The sequence below is a fragment of the Entelurus aequoreus genome, linkage group LG06 (assembly GCF_033978785.1).
Source record: "Entelurus aequoreus isolate RoL-2023_Sb linkage group LG06, RoL_Eaeq_v1.1, whole genome shotgun sequence".
Lineage (NCBI taxonomy): Eukaryota > Metazoa > Chordata > Actinopteri > Syngnathiformes > Syngnathidae > Entelurus > Entelurus aequoreus.
This window is the reverse complement of record NC_084736.1, coordinates 30,090,031-30,108,837: the sequence shown is the minus strand read 5'-3', so window position 1 is coordinate 30,108,837 and position 18,807 is coordinate 30,090,031. Positions and strand designations below refer to the sequence as shown.

Here is an 18,807-nt window from a genome sequence, read left to right as displayed (position 1 = left end):
ATTGGTTTTATGAGAAACTATTATTAAAAATACATTTTTAGGTAACCAGAAAGCGCTTTTCTAACTTAAAGTTTCATTATAATTATTGTACCAAATAATATCATATGGCCGCAGCCACTAAATTTGAGAAGAAAATAATATGTTCCCATACATAAAACGCACCGGATTATAAACCGCAGAGATATATGTTGTGATATTAGTTACCGGTATTTACACATAAATATTTTGTAAATGTTTATTTACATACCTTAATTTTTTCCAAACGGTGTCTGTAACACGGCAGTAAAAAGGCTGATCAAACAAAACGGAAGTCTTCGTCATGGACCCACTAGCCGCGCGAGCTAGCTCTCCAATCAGCTAAACAGACTCAATAACTCCACAGTGACGTTTTGGTGAAATTACTGAGGAATTTGTGAAACGGAAACAATACGAAAAGGATAATGCTAACACAGACACTCGTAAAATTGTTAGCATATTAGCTAATGCTAACGATGCTAGCTTCATTATGGTACGATAGCACATACAAATATGCATGAAAACACTCCTACAGACATCACACATGGGACGCTTTAGTAAGTAAGAATTGTTTTAGTTATATTGTAAAACTTACAGACAATGCTTGGAGTGATGAATGAAGAATCCATATGAGTAGAAACGTTATGGACGGTTTGATTTTGGGCTCAAAAACAGGAAGTACATTTTCAACCCGCAACACCTGTAACGGGCGAACTCGTCCAAAAAGTTTGCGCCGTAGCACAAACAATAACACGCCTTTTCAGTGTCTCCGCTTGGGTTTAATGAACAAAAAACATTGAAGAAAAATTCCCAAAAAGGAAAGAAAAGAACGGAATGTGGAGAAAGAAAAAAAAAAAGGATGGCAGTAAATAAAATGTGATTCAAGAAGAAGAAGAAGAAGACTGAAGGCACAAAGGAAGGATGGATGAGAGGGACAAGTGGAAAAACTCAAGGGGAAAAGAGGAGAAGAAGAAGAACACGTTTCAAAGGAAGGAAATTACAAGTTCAAGAAGACACGGCCATTGATTATTGATTTGTGTTTATCCTCATCTTCCTCAGGCAACTTTTTGTCTCAAGAGTTTTCTTTCTTCCTCGAAGTGTGAAGTACTTCATATGAAACATTAAAGGCATGGAGGAAGTAGTGAGACGTACAGGAAGTAACAAGATGCATTATGGGACTTATTTCATGTCCAGGACTTACAACTTAAATGTGATCCATTATATACAGTGCAACCTACCTTGTTGTTACGCAATACTAAAACATTATAATACCACAGGATAGTGCCACTAATCGCTAGCTGGCAATTAGTGTTTTAATTGCTAAATGGAAAATAGTGTGCCAATCGCCAACTGGCAACTAGCGCACAAATCATTAGCTGGCAACTAGTGTGCTGACCGCTACCAAGCAGCAAGTGTGTTAGTCAGTAACTGGCAAATAGGGTGCTCATTTTTTCAATGGCAATTAGAGCGACAATCGCTACCGGGCAGCTAGCATGATAGTGTTAGCTAGCCTCTAGCACAATGAACGCTATGTGGCAACTAGTGTGCTAATTGCTAGCTGGAAACCAGTGCGCAATTTGATAGCTGGCAAATAGCGTACTAATCACTCGGTGGCCACCAGTGTGCCAATTGCCAGCTGGCAGCTATAGTGCTAATTACTGATTTACAATTAGTGTGCTAACTGCTAGCTGGCATTTAGTGTACTGATTGCTAGCTGGCAGATAGCTTAATAATCGCCAGCTGGCAACTAGTGTGCTAATTGATAGCTGCCAACTACTGCACTAATTGCAAACAGGAATTAGCTTTCAAATTGCAACCTGGCAGCTATTGGGCTAATTACTGACTGACAACTAGTGTGCTAATTGCTAGCTAGCATATTACATACTAATCACTAGCTGAAAACTCTTTTGCTAATTGCTAACAGGCAACTAGTGTGGTAATTGCTAGCTGGCTATTAGTGTGATCATTTTTAACTAGCAACTAGTGTTCTAATCGCCAGATGGCAGATAGCATACTAATTGTGAGCTGACAATGAGTGTGCTAATTGCTAACTGGTAACTAGTGTGCATATTGCCAGCTGGCAGCTATTGTGCTAAATACTGACTTACAACTAGTGTGCTGATCGCTATCTGCCAAATAGTCTGCTAAACGCTAGCTGGCAACGAGTACGCTAATTTGTAACTGATAACTAACGTGCACATTGCCAGCTGGCGGCTATTGTGTTAGCTACTGACTAACAACGAGTGTGCTTATCGCTAGCTAGAAACTAGTGTGCTAATTTCTAACTGGCAATTAGTGTGCTAATTGCTAGCTGGTAACTAGTGTGCTAATTTATAACTGCCAACTTGTGTGCTAATTGCTACCTGGCAGGTAGCATTCTAATTGCTAACTGGCAGATAGCATACCAATTGTGAGCTGACGAATAGTGTGCTAATTGCTCATTTGTAACTAGCATGCAAATTGGCAGCTGGCTGCTACTGTGCTAATTGCTAGCTGGCAACTAGTGTGCCAATCGCTAGCTGGCAACTAGAATGCTAATTGCCAGCTGTCAACTTGTGGGCTAATCGTCAGCTGGCAGTTGGGGCCACCAATAGCTAGGTCGCTCCTGGAGTGATAATCGCTAGCTACCCTAACTGCTAGCATGAATACAGTAAGTTCTTCATGTTTTACAGTAAGTAGGGTGGCCATTTGTAGAACATTTGTAGAGGAATATAAAAATGTGTCATCAACCATAAATGTCACGAGGTGTGTAGACCCCCGAGGGAGCACAGACTCCCCGTTGAAGACCTCCACGTCGGTGCACCTCTCACCTTAACGAGCTCAAGACATCCTGACGGCAAACGAGCGCATCGACCGCCTAAGCGTCGCTAAGCGCTAACGGCGAGGTTGCCGACGTTTCGCTGCGTTTCGCTTCCCCTGCAAAAGATCCCCTGAGATTACTTGTCAATCAAACACGCTGCCGAGGCCTTTTTTCCTTGCGCTTTCTGAAGGTGGCGATAGCTGCAGATGGCATCTGCTCATACAAGAAACACAGTCATGATGAGGAGAACATGGACACGTGAAACAAGGCGCCAGAAGGAATGCAGAGGAATTAGAAACATTCAGAAGGCTTCAAACTGATACAACGAGGACTACGATATCAGTGCTGGCGATCCGGTCGGAGGCAAACGAGTCCTACCTTCTCCCACTCTCGCTCCTTGTTGAGAACAATGACCACCAGCTTTGGACGTTCTTGGTACCCGTCTTCCGTGAAGGACAAGTCTCGGCCTTCCCACGTCACGTTCATCATGTACCTGAGGGACACAAAGAAGGTGAAGTCGCATCATATACAAATAGTCAGAGGTCTGACAGCTGTCATTTTGTTGCCATCTGGTGGCCAATGAATGTATCTCAGCCATTAATTATACTTGCAAGAACATCAGCACAATATGTACATATATGGCCCAATCCAAACAACCTTCCCTAGTCATGGTGCAGAAAAAAACAGTCAACAAACATCCTGCTCATTGAACTTTGTGGATATTATCAAAAACGTCCAATCATGATAATAAAATGTTGGACTCGACCGGGAATCATGAACTTCTGTAATAATAAAGAAAAAAATATCCCAGGTTACCCAGAATTTTTGGTTTTACAGGTTATTTTTGCCAGTGAAAATGCATGGGCCATTTTATGAACTTGCACAACTCCCACATTTCTCACCTGATTCAACCGTTCCACCATCCACACACTCCACTCACCTTGGACAATCAAACTACCATTTTCTAAATTCAAAATATTCCAGGAATTCACAGTTTTCCAATGCCCTATTTTCACGTCTTCCTGGAACTTTTTCACAGTCCACATTTTTTGAACCGTTTTTGACTACTCACCTTCAAAACATTCCTCTTAATTGGGACAACAAAAGTACCATTTTTCTTTTCGTACAAATTCCCGGTTCTCCCGAAATTCTAGGAATTCTGAAATGCCCGTTCTCAATTCAAACTGTTACTACGTCAACATTTTTCAACTGATTCCAAAAATTCCAACATCAACCCATTTATATCATCTAGGACAATTGTTGTAGTACCTATGTTTCCAAAAACTCTTGATTTTCCTCGAAATTTCCAGGAAATTTCCATTTAAATTAATTGACATAATCATAGTTCTAGAATGCCCAACATTCTTAAAAATGTTGCATAATTTTTTACCCGATTCCGATCTTTCAGGCATCCACTCACACTACTCTTCACATATTTCAAACGCAAAAACATGTTTTCCATTTCTCAAAATCCTGGTTTTGTGATAATTTCCTCCCCATTGACAATGAACAGGAAACACACAAACGACTGCATATCCCAAATTTCTCATTCGATTTGAAACACTCCAACATCCACACACTCCACTCACCTTGGACAATCAAACTACCATTTTCCAAGTTCAAAAAATTCCAGGAATTCCCAGAATTCACGGTTTTCCAAAGCCCTATTTTCACCTCTTCCAGGAAAGTTTTCACGGTCCACAATTTTCGAACGTTTTTGACTACTCACCTTCAAAACAATTCTCTTAATTGGGACAACAAAACTACCATTTTTCTTTTCGTACAAATTCCCGGTTCTCCCGAAATTCCAGGAATTCCAAAATACCCATTCTCAATTCAAACTGTTACTACGTTAACAGTTTTCAACCGATTCCAAAAATGTCAACACCAACCCATTTATATAATCTAGGATAATTGTTGTATTACCTATGTTCTCAGAAATTATTGTTTATCCCGAAATTTCCAGGAAATTTCCATTTAATTTAATGGACATCATTATAATTCTACAATGCCCCATATTTTCTAAAATGTTGCATCATTTTTTACCCGATTCCGACCTTTCAGCCGTACACCCACACTGTTTTTCACATATATTGAACGCAAAACATGTTGTCCATTTCCCAAAATTCCCGGTTTTCCGGTAATTTTCTCCGCATTGGCAATGAATGGGAAACATACAAACCACTGCATATCCCACATCTCTCATTCAATTTGAAACACTCCAACATCCACACACTCCACTCACCTTGGACAATCAAACTACCATTTTCCAAGTTCAAAAGATTCCAGGAAGTCCCAGAAATTCCGGTTTTCCATAGCCCTATTTTCACCTCATTCTGGAAAGTTTTGACAATCCACATTTTTTTAACCGATTTTGACTACTCACCTTCAAAACATTCCTCTTAATTGAGACAACAAAATTTCCATTTTTCTTTTCGTACAAATTTCCTGGTTTTCCTGTAATTCCAAGGAATTCGGAAATACCCATTCTCAATTCAAACTGTTACTACATCAAAATTTTTCCACCGATTCCAAAAATTTCAACACCAACCCATTCATACCATCGAGGACAATTGTTGTATTACCTATGTTTTCAAAAATTCTTGTTTTTTCCTGACATTTCAAAGAAATTACCATTTAAATGAATGAACACAATCATAGTTTATGTACATAGTGTATATACCCCCCCATTTTTTGTATATATTGTTTTTCAAATCACCTGACATGTATACTGTGTATATCTACATAATTTATCCATTTTTTAACGTAATTTTTTTTATATACATGTTACAGGTTGTATATATTTTATTATTGAATGTATCAAATGTGATGAATATTTAATGGTCCACAATGGAAACAAGCCTTTTGGCTTTTTGTGCCATCCGTTTGCCTTTTTAAAGCATTACATGGATTCAATTCTTTAAGAGGTCAATAAACTTCTCTTCTTCTTAAAAATGTTGCATAATTTTTTACCTGATTCCGACCTTTGAGCCATCCACCCACACTGTTCTTCACATATATCGAACGCAAAACATGTTGTCCATTTCCCAAAATTCCCGGTTGTCCGGTCATTTTCTCCCCCTTGACAATGAATAGGAAACATACGTATAAACGATTGCATATGCCACATCCCTCATCCGATTTGAACCGTTCCAACATCCACACACTCCACTCACCTTGGACAATCAAACTTCCAAATTCCAAGTTCAAAAGATTCCAGGAATTCCCAGAATTCCCTGTGTTCCAAAGCCCTATTTTCAACTCTTCCTGGAAAGTTTTCACGGTCCACATTTTTCGAAGCGTATTTGACTACTCACCTTCAAAACATTCCTCTTAATTGGGACAACAAAACTACCATTTTTCTTTTCGTACAAATTCCGGGAATTCCAAAATATCCATTCTCAATTCAGACTGTTACTACGTCGACATTTTTCAATCGATTCCAAAAATGTCAACACCCACCCATTCGTATCATCTAGGACTATTGTTGTATTACGTTTTTGTTTTTGTTAATCATTGTTTTGCCTGCAAGTTCCAGGAAATTCCTATTTAAGTGAATTGACATGATCATAATGCCCAAAATTCTCAAAAATGTTGCATCATTTTTGACCTTTCAGCCGTCCACCCACACTGTTCTTCACATATATCGAACGCAAAACATGTTGTCCATTTCCCCAAATTCCCGGTTTTCTGGTAATTTTCTCCCCATTGACAATAAACAGGAAACATACAACTGACTGCATATCCCACATCTCTCATTCGATTTGATCCGTTCCAACATCCACACACTCCACTCACCCTGGACATTCAAGCCAGCATATTTCCCGTTTCTGAAAATTCCCTAAACTGCCCGGAATTACCAGGAATTTCCCTCCCATTGAAAATGAATGGGCAATATACAAACCTCTCCATATTCCACATTTATCAACCGATTCGAACCGTTCCAACATCCACACACTTCACTCACCCTGGACATTCAAGCATTTCAGTTCCACTCACGCGTATCGGTGGTTGGGCCACTCGCACACGTAGAGCATGCACACGCAATTCCTACCAGAATTGCAAATTCTAGTGTTATTTATGTATTTTTTATAAGTAGTATTTTTAGAATATGCTTCGGGCCGTTAAGAGCCGGCATTATTTAAAAATGTCCCGCTAGTTTCTTCAACGTTGTGTGAGAACTAAACTGTGACAGGATAGAAATGAGTACGAAAAAGTAGAAGCGGTGCGATTTTTTTTTAAATGTATTATTTAAATTTTTTTATGTGTAAGCGTCTTTGAGTGCCTTTTAAAAGCGCTATATAACTAAAATTAATGATGATTTTTAATACCCCATACAGTGGCTGTAATGAGTGAGCCACATGGCAGCTTCCATTAGCCAAGATGGAGGGCGATGGGAAGATATTCTTGGATGTACAGAGACCTCCGCATTAATCATGGCGGCCCTTCCTCACTCGCCCGCTCTTACTCCGTCTGTCAGGGCGCGGAAACGTAATATAGAACATGAAAACACGTGCCGAGTCTTTGGAAGGTCATAAATATAATGCTGAGCATCAAACCCAGCTATCTGGGGAAAAAAAAGTATAATCTGATATTAGGGATGGGCGATACGGCCTAAAATCTTTACTACAATTTAAGTTGCAGCCTAAGGCGATGGAGATATGGTGCATTTTTGCCTCATTCCTGTGAGAATCCTGCGTCTGACTGAAGCATTAAGGAGTGGGGGTTGGTTCGTTTATCCAAGATGAGCTGCAGTGTGCTTAAACAACCACCAGGTCGCGTCTGTGAGCAGATAACACTGTATCATCGCTTCCTCTTTCAGACTTATCAGGTCTTCACTTCGCATTCTTAACCGACGCAGGCAAAAGCTAATCCAGACCGACTGTATATCACGCTATATTATTTGGCATTTGAATTGTAATAAAACTAGAGGTATTTTATATACTGCATATTTATATATGCATTACTTACGGTTGTAATATTTACTCAAAACTATTATTAATCTACTTCCAGACGATAATCCGCTATTTTTGTCCTAAACTTTGAACCCTGTGACTTTTAAAACGGTGCAGCTAACTAATGGAGTAGTCTGTTCTGACGACCATAATGCAAACAGTAAAAAAAAACACAATAAAAACAAGCATACACACTGAATAGGTGTGGTATTGTTTGTGCTATGGTGCCATCTTTTGGGCAAGGTCGTTTACTGCAGGTGCTGCAGATTCCTTTCATTTATTGCTTTCAACCGGAAGTAGAAGTGTCATTCTATTTTCAAGTCGTCTAAAGCGTTTCTGCTCGTATGGTTTCTTCATTCATCACTCCAAGCAACGTTTTGTAAGTTTTACAATATAACTAGAACAATTCTTACTTACTAAAGCGTCCCATATGTGATGTCTGTAGGAGTGTTTTCATGCATATTTGTACATGCTTTCATAATGTAATCAGGCTAGCGTCGTTAGCATTAGCTAATATGCTAACACATTTATGAGTGTCTATGTTAGTATTATTAACTTACAATGACATTATTTTTGTATTGTTCCAGTTTCATAAATTCCTCAGTAAAATCACCAAAACGTCACCGTGGAGTTATTGAGTCTGTTAAGCTGATTGGAGAGCTAGCTTGTGCAGCGAGTGGGTCCATGACGGAGACTTCTGTTTTGTTTGATCAGCCGTTTTACTGCCGTGTTACAGACACCGTTTGGAAACAATTCAGATAGGTAAATAAACATTTACAAAATATATTTGTGTAAATAACTCATTTCACAATGCATATATCTGCGACTTATAGTCCGGTGCGGCTTATATATGGAAAATTATTTGTTTTCCCTGTAATTTAGTGGGTGTGGCTTGTATATCGATGTGCTCTATAGTCCAGAAAATATGGTAATGTACATCATTTACTTGTCAGTTTTTTATGGGCAGTATCGGCCGTACCAATACCGATACTTGTTTTTAAGATCAATTAATTATATAATTTTTTTTTATCACAAATAAAAACTACAAAAAAGAGACAAATTATAAGATAAAGAAATCTAGATTTTAGGAAAAAAATACTAAAAACTAGTGAAATGATCCGTCCATGCAGCTAATTAATTTTTTGTGATACGACATCCTAAATTAAGATTTGTATATTCAGAAATGAGCTGGATTTTTAAGTGAGAAATAGGTATTTTATTATGAAAACAAGCATTTATCAACTGACAATTGTTGAATTAAGCATCCTCGGGATGTTGCAGAATCTCTAAACAAGATTTTATATGTGGGGAAAAAACAAAATATCTTGTCTGAAGCGTAATTTCCTTGATATTAACATTTTTAAACGAGAAAAAACACTATAAACATTCATGCCAAATTCAGGATTATGATGTAAACTAAAAAATAGTAAATAACTCCGGGTAATACATTTTTAAAACTCGGCAAGTGCCAGATAATTAGCACTGTAGTCCAAGAAAACCAAATAATGGAGATCCAATATTTAAATTCAATAACAAAATTACATACACAATTTATAATAAAGTGCCAAATAAGCAAAATCTACTATTTGCTCTTAATAAATTATTTTATTTTGCACTTAAAGTCCAGGGACTTATTTCCTGACAAAAACAAAAACACAAATGACCTTTAATTCCAGCAACACCACACCCACCGTCAAGCATGGTGGTGGTAGTATTATGCTCTGGGCCTGTTTTGCTGCCAATGGAACTGGTGCTTTAAAGGGACAATGAAAAAGGAGGATTAACTCCAAATTTTCAGGACAACCTAAAACCATAAGCCCGGAGGTTGGGTCTTGGGCGCAGTTGGGTGTTCCAGCAGGTCAATGACCCCAAACACACGTCAAAAGTGGTAAAGGAATGGCTAAATCAGGTTAGAATGAAGGTTGTAGAACGGCCTTCCCAAAGTCCTGATTTAAACGTGTGGACAATGCTGAAGACATGTCAGAAACCCAACAAATTTAGCTGAACTGCACCAATTTTGTCAAGAGGAGTGGTCAAAAATTCAACCAGAAGCTTGCCAGAAGCTTGTGGATGGCTACCAAAAGCGCCTTATTGCAGTGAAACTTGCCAAGGGACATGTAAGCAAATATTAACATTGCTGTATGTATACTTTTGACCCAGCAGATTTGGTCACATTTTCAGTAGACCCATAATAAATTCATAAAAGAACCAAACTTCATGAATGTTTTTTGTGACCAACAAGTATGTGCTCCAATCACTCTATCACAAAAACATAAGAGTTGTAGAAATTATTGGAAACTCAAGACAGCCATGACATTATGTTCTTTACAAATTATATCTCTGCCAAAAATCCAATTTTTGTGTAAATATATTGGCAGCAGCTCACACATTCTTGTACCTTCTGTAACCAGCCATCTAGAAAAATGTATCAACTTTAATCTCCATGAAGGAGCCCATAATTGTTTTTATTGAAATGTTTGCAATATTTCATTTATTTTACTGCAAATGAACATGGGATCCAAATATCGCTTATTGGCCTCCTTGACTACGACTAATAAAAAAAAAATACACACATCGGTCGATCTCTATTGAGTCGTACCTCTTTTGTCGGCACTGGTTTTATTGGTTGGAATCACTCTGAACAGATGAACGTGGACATGGTTGTTGCTAGGAAACCACGTTACAAGACGGTAAAATGACCTGGAAGTGAAGCGACTGCACAAACTGACATAAATTACGTTATCCACCTCATCCATTTGCAATGTTTCCTCTCCCTGCTTCATCCTTCTTTCTAGCCTCCATTAGTGCCGCTAACTCTCCATTCATTAGATGCTAATGAAAACAGAGGGCAGAGGTGGGCTGACAGTTAGGATGGGTACCTGGGTATCAATACCCATACTCAACAGTAGCAATTTTATGTTATTTTGAGTAATAATACAAGTGAATTGTGTATAAAAAATATATATATATATATATATTTAATGTAACATTTAAAAATGAGCTGATTATGAAAACTGTGCTGACCGGTTGTTATATCTTGTCGTCTCGTCAAATTTGAATCTCATTTGCAATGCAGTTGCACTTCCGAGACACTAGGTGGCAGTACTGTACGGGCCAGTGTTGGACCGCGAGCGCCCCTTAGAGGGCTGCCAAAATATTTGTGCTTCTCAGCTGTGGTGTAATACACTTTTCCGCCACTTAGTTTAGGTTCGAAAAAACAAAAAAAAGGTGGTGGCGGGGAAGGGTCGGGGGGTTTGACGGTTTCAACTTGCGGTTATGCAATTAAAACGGGAGCATGGTACTGTTTATATGTTTTCTTTCTTTTCTTTCTTTAGTTTATTTCGAACACACTTAATTTTTATTTTTTTTAATTTTATTTTTTTTTAAATTTATTTTTTTATGTCCTGCCCAGCTTCTCGGGCAAATCATATAGCAGATGTAGATGCCCATATCGGTTGTTCAGATTTACTTTACAAAAGAGAAGTGTAGGATACTTCTCTTGTTGCCTTACTTGTATTTTGACTTTATTAAATGTATTTATATTATCATTTGGTGCAACCGGGCCGGAGCAGGAGGGGATAGAAAGAGAGAAAAAGGAAGACAGAGGGGGGAATTGTGGGGACAAGAGGGGGATTAGACAGAGAGACAAAAACAACAACAGCAAACACAACAACAACAACAACAACAACAACAGAGCAACATCAGCAAATACGACATGTACAAATATGATGGTAAAAGTAATAGCAAATAAGCACTTAGCGAAAATTAAAAAAAAAAAAATGCAGAAATGACAATGAGCATTATTACACTAAAAATGGAGCAATATGAATACCAATAGAAATAGTGCTATTGATAATAAACAATACCAGTACTTTACCTTTATTATCAACAATACAATTGTTCAAATGCAACAATACATATACGTAATGATAACTTGAGATACGAAAGAATGCAGAAAAATGGAGGGGAAGAAAGAGAAGCAACCTACATTAACCTTGTAGATTGTTATAGTAACAATAGGTTAAGCTTTGTCAGTGTGCCATGTGTTATACCCAGTTTACCCTAGGGCAACAACGTTAATATATGTTTGATGAAACGTGATTATGTGCATGAGTGTATGTGTGCATATGTACTTGTATATGTACAGTATGTGTATGTGTGCTTGTACAGTGAATGTATATGTACAGTATGTGTATGTGTGTGTACAGTGAATGTATATGTACAGTATGTGTATACGTGTGTTTGAACAGTGAATGTATATGTACAGTATGTGTATATGTGTGTTTGTACAGTGAATGTATATGTACAGTATATGTATGTGTGTGTTTGTACAGTGAATGTATGTGTAGTATGTGTATGTGTGTGTTTGTACAGTGAGTGTATATGTACAGTATGTGTATATGTATGTTTTTACAGTGAATGTATATGTACAGTATGTGTATACAGTATGTTTGTATAATGAATGTGCGTGTGGATGTAAGAACTTTGAGTGTGTAAATATGTACTGTATTTATTTGTATATGTATGTGGGAGCGTAGGTACCTACGTATGTCTGTATGTATGTGTGTGAGTATATGTGAATTTGCATGTACAATACATTTGACTCCCAGTGTGTGCGGGAGCCAGAGTACGGCCCCAGCCTCCCCGAGAACCCATCCCACAAACAGTAGGTGTGGTGCCCAGGGAACCAGGGGCCACCTCCCCCACGCAGCCAAGCCGGACAGCGACAGGAACCCCAGAGCCTGGCCCACCGTGCCGCCCACAAGGGCCAGCAGCAGGCCGCAGACAGACGCACCCGGCAGAGGACAAGGCACGAGAAAAACAGGGGGCAGCCAGACCCCAAGCCAGCGAGAGACCACACCCCACACGGACAGAAAGGCGGGACGCCCCGCCCGAGGGGCCCGGAGACCCCCCGCAACCGGACGGGAAGACCGCCCCCGCCCCACCGGCAACAGGGCCCCCACGAGACCCCCCCCCACCCCCGGCGAGCGCGGCGAGGCCAGCCCACGGCCACCCCACCCAAGCCGGCCGCCACAGGACCACCCAGGACGGGGCCACAGGAACCACCCACCCCACCCGCAGGGACCCCAACGATGGAGATGGAACAACCAGCAACCGCCCCGCCGAGTCCCCCCCCTGAGGTAGGGGAATAAATAAATAAAATAAATAAATACATAATAATAATAATAATAATAATAATAATATTAATAAAATATATTTTTTTTAAAAAAGGGAAAAAAATAACTAAATAATTAAATCTATTTATAAAAAAAAAAAAAATAAATAAAAAAATTTAAAAAAAAGAATTAAAAGAAGATCACAGACATGCTGACACACAAGGTCGCTACCCCAACAACTGGCCGACTCGCAGCACCTCGGAATACCCTGCAGCACCAAGCCACCACAGTAGACGCAGGGACCAGACCCAGCAGGCCCCAACCAAGACGGGCACCCGGAAGGGATGGACGGCGGGACCCAGGAGCTCCAGACACGCAGTCCGGATGCAGTAGCCTGAGGCGCCGACCCCCACCCGACAGGCAGGCCCAGAACGTACCCCCAGAAATATACATACATATATATATATACATACACATAAACATACACATGTACACATACACACACATACACATACATACACATACACATATACATACATACATACATACATACACACACACACATACACATACATATACACAGTTGGTCAGCCCCGACAACCACCACGCGTGCGCGCTGCCACCAGTCACAACATCAGCCACCCCCCTGCACCAGACCCAGCAGCCACGGGCGCCCACACCACAAACAAACGGCAGCAGAAACAGCAGCCACAACACCCCCAGACAGCCAGCACCACCCAATCAAATCAAAGCGATCAAAAAAAAAAATGCGACCGGCAACCACACGCCAACAGGATCACAGATACCAGCCAGCGCCAGCCCGCCAGCAAGCCCAAACGCCAACACGCAAACAAGAGACACCAACACCCCCCCCCCACCAAAAGATCCCACCACCCCGACCCAAACCCGCACAAACACACCACCGCCCAAACAACCGAGACACAGTATCCAGACCAGACACGGGCGCCGCGCCGCCACCACATCAAGTCGCCAACAGAGACCCCACAGCGCAAGGTCGGGCCACACGGGCACGGACCCCACCCAACAGGAAGCGAGACCCGCGCGACGCCACACACAAATAAATAATAAGATTAAACAAAAATAACAATAATTTAAAAAAAAATAATAATAATAATAAAATGAAATACAAATTAAATTAAAAATAACAAATACAAATAATTAAATAAAATAAAGTAAGTAAATAATAAAAATTATTTAAAAAAAAATAAATAAAAAAAAAATAAATAAATATATATATATACATATATATATATATATATATATATATATATATATATATATATATATATATATATATATATATATATATATATATATATATACACATACATATACACATACACATACATACATACACACATACACACACATATATATATATATATATATATATATATATATATATATATATATATATATATATATATATATATATATATACACATACATATACACATACACATACATACATACACACATACACACATATATATATATATATATATATATATATATATATATATATATATATATATATATATATATATATATATATATATATATATACATACACATATATACACACATATACACACATATATATACACATAAGAAAAAATAAATAAATTAATTAATTAATAAAAGCCTGGCAGGCCACCAGAACGCAGTCCCCGGAATCCGCGCCGGCCGACGAGGCAATGAGGGGTGCGCCGAACCCCAACCCCCCCCACATGCATTACATTATAATACATCACACAATTTCATATCATTTCATTTTACATCATGCCCGAAAAGGAGTAGGAAGAAGCAAAGCTTATTTAATCCTACCCCTTTCCCACTTCAAAGCGTTTACAATTATATAGAATCATTTACTGACCTTTTTATATAATAAAATAACACCTATGAATTAGTATATACAACAGTTTTATAATATATAATTAATTAATTCAGTCTTTATTAACATACTGAGATGAAGAATATCTTATTTTCAATAAGGTTGGAAGTATTTCTCATAATTCTTATTCTTTGTACTTTGTAAGCACTATTATTTTGAACAACCTCTTGAACTGGATCATATCAGTAAAATGTGTAACTTCTTTACTTAATCCATTCCATAATTCGATTCCACATACTGATATGCTAAAAGTTTTAAGTGTTGTACGTGCATATAAATGTTTTAAATTATTTTTTCCTCTAAGGTTATATTGGGACGGCGTGGCGAAGTTGGTAGAGTGGCTGAGCCAGCAATCGGAGTGTTGCTGGTTACTGGGGTTCAATTCCCACCTTCTACCTTCCTAGTCACGTCCGTTGTGTCCTTGGGCAAGACACTTCACCCTTTGCCTCTGATGGCTGCTGGTTAGCGCCTTGCATGGCAGCTCCCGCCATCAGTGTGTGAATGTGTGTGTGAATGGGTAAATGTGGAAGTACTGTCAAAGCGCTTTGAGTACCTTGAAGGTAGAAAAGCGCTATACAAGTATAACCCATTTATCAATCAATCAATCAATGTTTATTTATATAGCCCTAAATCACAAGTGTCTCAAAGGGCTGTTTATCATTTATCATTTATATTCCTCCTCTTTAGTTGAGAAGAATTGTTGTACATTCTTTGGTAGCAGGTTATAGATTGCTTTGTACATCATTTTAGCTGTTTGCAATTTTACCAAATCACAGAACTTTAATAATTTTGACTTAATAAATAAAGGGTTTGTACGTTCTCTACATCCAACATTTTTGTTTTTAAATTATACATTTTATATGTATGAAAAGTTCTATACAAATACAGTTTGCTTTGTTGGTGTTGAAAATTGCGACATTACTTTGAGGGAGCCTGGCTGAGTCCACCCTGAGTGTTTTCCTCTGCAACCGGACACGATGAGTCTCCAGCTGGGTCCAGTTGGAGACTCATCGCAACAAGCCGAGCGCCACAAGTCTGCATTTGGTCGCGACGAGTCTGCAACGGGGCGTGGCGAGTCAGGCGCGACGAGGCAGGCGCGATGAGTCTGCAACCAGGCACGATGAGCCCGGTGCGTCGAGCCCGGTGCGACGAGCCCGGTGCGACGAGTCTGCAACCGGGGCGCGACAAGTCTGCAACCCGGCGCGACGAGTCTGCAACCGGAGCAACAAGTCTGCAACCAGGCGCGATAAGTCTGCAGCCGGACGCGACGAGTCTGCAACCGGGCGCGAGGAGTCTGCAACCGGCCGCGACGAGTCTGCAACCGGGGTTGACGAGTCTGCAACCGGGGTCGACGAATCTGCAACCGGGGTCGACGAGTCTGCAACCGGGCGCGGCAAGTCTGCAACCGGGCCTGATGACCCGGACGCGATGAGTCTGCAACCGGACACGACGAGTCTGCAACCGGAGGCGACATCAAGTGCAACAAAGGTATAGAAATATGGCACCGTATTGATTTTAAGTGAATCGATAGCCGGTAGTATCGACGGGAATCGGTCGGTGCCAATAAAAGTACCAAATTCGATACCCAGCCCTGGCTGTGAGTGGCGAATGGGCACCCCGAGAATTAAGTGGGCAAATTTAGCGAGGAAGGCAGAAGGAGAAAAGGCTTGAACGGAGTCAGGATAAAAATATCCTCTGTCTTATTGTGTCCTCCTTTCCTCCTGCTTGGGAGTCAGAGGGTGCGGAGGATGGGAGTGCAGCGTCACCAGCGCAGACAGAACAGCTATTATTATTTTAACACTGATCCTACGGATGCAGCACACAAGAACCGGCGGAAGACTTTTGAGGCACGCATGTGGGGAAATGGCAGCTGACCGAAGTGTTTTACGAAGACAGGAAGTGACGTCCCTCGGTGTGTAGGTGTCACCGCCGCTGAGAGTGACTGTCATTCCCCGATACATGTAAATACTTTGAGGACACAGGAGCAGCGTCCTTAAACACACTTGGTTTAATGAGGAATTGTTTCAGGAGGGAATTACAGATCAGATATCACTTCATCTTCACCCTTTAAGCTTTTTAAATACAGGTACCCTGGTTTTTATCAGGGAGAGAGCTGCCAATCATAAGCCAATTTCAGTGTAAGTTACTGGAAATGTACCGCAGAGCTCTTATGTTTTTAATAATCCTATAAGCTGACGGCGTGGACAGCTCGGCAGTCTAGAATACAGCCTTATGTTTTCCATAAATAAGCTCCATCCTTCCCCCTATCCTCCGGCTTACCCCGGCTTGCAGCTGCCGAGTGGTATGCGGCGCACACACAAGCACCAAGGACACTCCAGGTAACGCATAACGGCGTTGGTTAAATCCACAAACCTATTCGGACGTCATTACAATCGATTTTACGAACCCCCGTTTTAGAACTTTTCGGTTTACGAACCTTGAGATGGTGCCTAAAGTGCCTCCGTGTGCGAACCATGTCTCGGTGTAGCAACTCTTCATTCACTCATTGTGTGTATCTTCTATTTTGATGACATCACTTCCTGTGCGGTACAGTACACATCCTGTTTAGGCAGTCCATTGCTCGGTTCAAAATTCTCCGTGCTTCAAATTGCGTTTCTTTACTTGCCATTCACCAAGTTTTGCTTATTTTGATTACTCAATGCAAGTCCAAACTAGACAGGAGAGAAGAACGGAATCACTGTGGACTTAACGAGGAGCTGCACTTTTTCGTAGTAACAGACACCTTCATAACAATATGTAATATGTGCAATATACACACTACAAGTATATATATATAATGTAGTAAAAGACACCGTCATAACAATATGTAATGTTTTATATAATTACTACAAGTATGTATATTGTAGTAACAGACACCTTCATAACAATATGTAATATGTACAATATACACACTGCAAGTATATATATAATGTCGTAACAGACACCTTCATAACAATATGTAATATGTACAATATACACACTGCAGGTATATATATATATATATATATATATATATATATATATATATATATATATATATATATATATATATATATATATATATATATATATATATATATATATATATATATATACATATATAATGTAGTAACAGACACCTTCATAACAATATCTAATATGTACAATATACACACTGCAAGTAGATATATAATGTAGTAATAGACACCTTCATAACAATATGTAATATGTTTTATATACACACTGCAAGTATATATGTATATAATGTAGTAAAATACACTTTCATAACAATATGTAATATGTACAATATACACACTGCAAGTATATATATAATGTAGTAACAGACACCTTCATAACAATATGTAATATGTACAATATCAATCAATCAATCAATCAATGTTTATTTATATAGCCCTAAATCACAAGTGTCTCAAAGGGCTGTACAAGCCACAATGACATCCTCGGTACAGAGCCCACATACGGGCAAGGAAAACTCACCCCAGTGGGACGTCAATGTGAATGACTATGAGAAACCTTGGAGAGGACCGCATATGTGGGTAACCCCCCCTCTAGGGGAGACCGAAAGCAATGGATGTTGAGTGGGTCTGACATAATATTGTGAAAGTCCAACACATCAGCGAAAGTCCAGTCCATGGTGGGGCCAGCAGGAACCATCCCGAGCGGAGACGGGTAAGCAGCGTAGAGATGTCCCCATCCGATGAACAGGCTAGCGGTCCACCCCGGGTTGGGAGCAGAGTAGAAAAGAAAAGAAAAGAAACGGCAGATCAACTGGTCTAAAAAGGGAGTCTATTTAAAGGCTAGAGTATACAAATGAGTTTTAAGATGAGACTTAAATGCTTCTACTGAGGTAGCATCTCTAACTTTTACCGGGAGGGCATTCCATAGTATTGGAGCCCGAATAGAAAACGCTCTATAGCCCGCAGACTTTTTTTGGGCTCTGGGAATCACTAATAAGCCGGAGTTCTTTGAACGCAGATTTCTTGCCGGGACATATGGTACAATACA

At 39.7% G+C, this 18,807-nt stretch overlaps 1 protein-coding gene across 2 annotated transcripts in view; it reads right to left on the bottom strand.

The window, feature by feature from the left end:
* Positions 1 to 18,807, bottom strand: part of grin2aa (glutamate receptor, ionotropic, N-methyl D-aspartate 2A, a) — a 485,324-nt gene that overhangs the window by 158,303 nt on the left and 308,214 nt on the right. For both annotated transcript variants that reach the window (XM_062050498.1, XM_062050497.1), the window contains one exon: positions 3,194 to 3,308. In XM_062050498.1, coding sequence (XP_061906482.1) covers positions 3,194 to 3,308 — 115 coding nt within the window. The remainder of the gene's footprint in view (positions 1 to 3,193; positions 3,309 to 18,807) is intronic.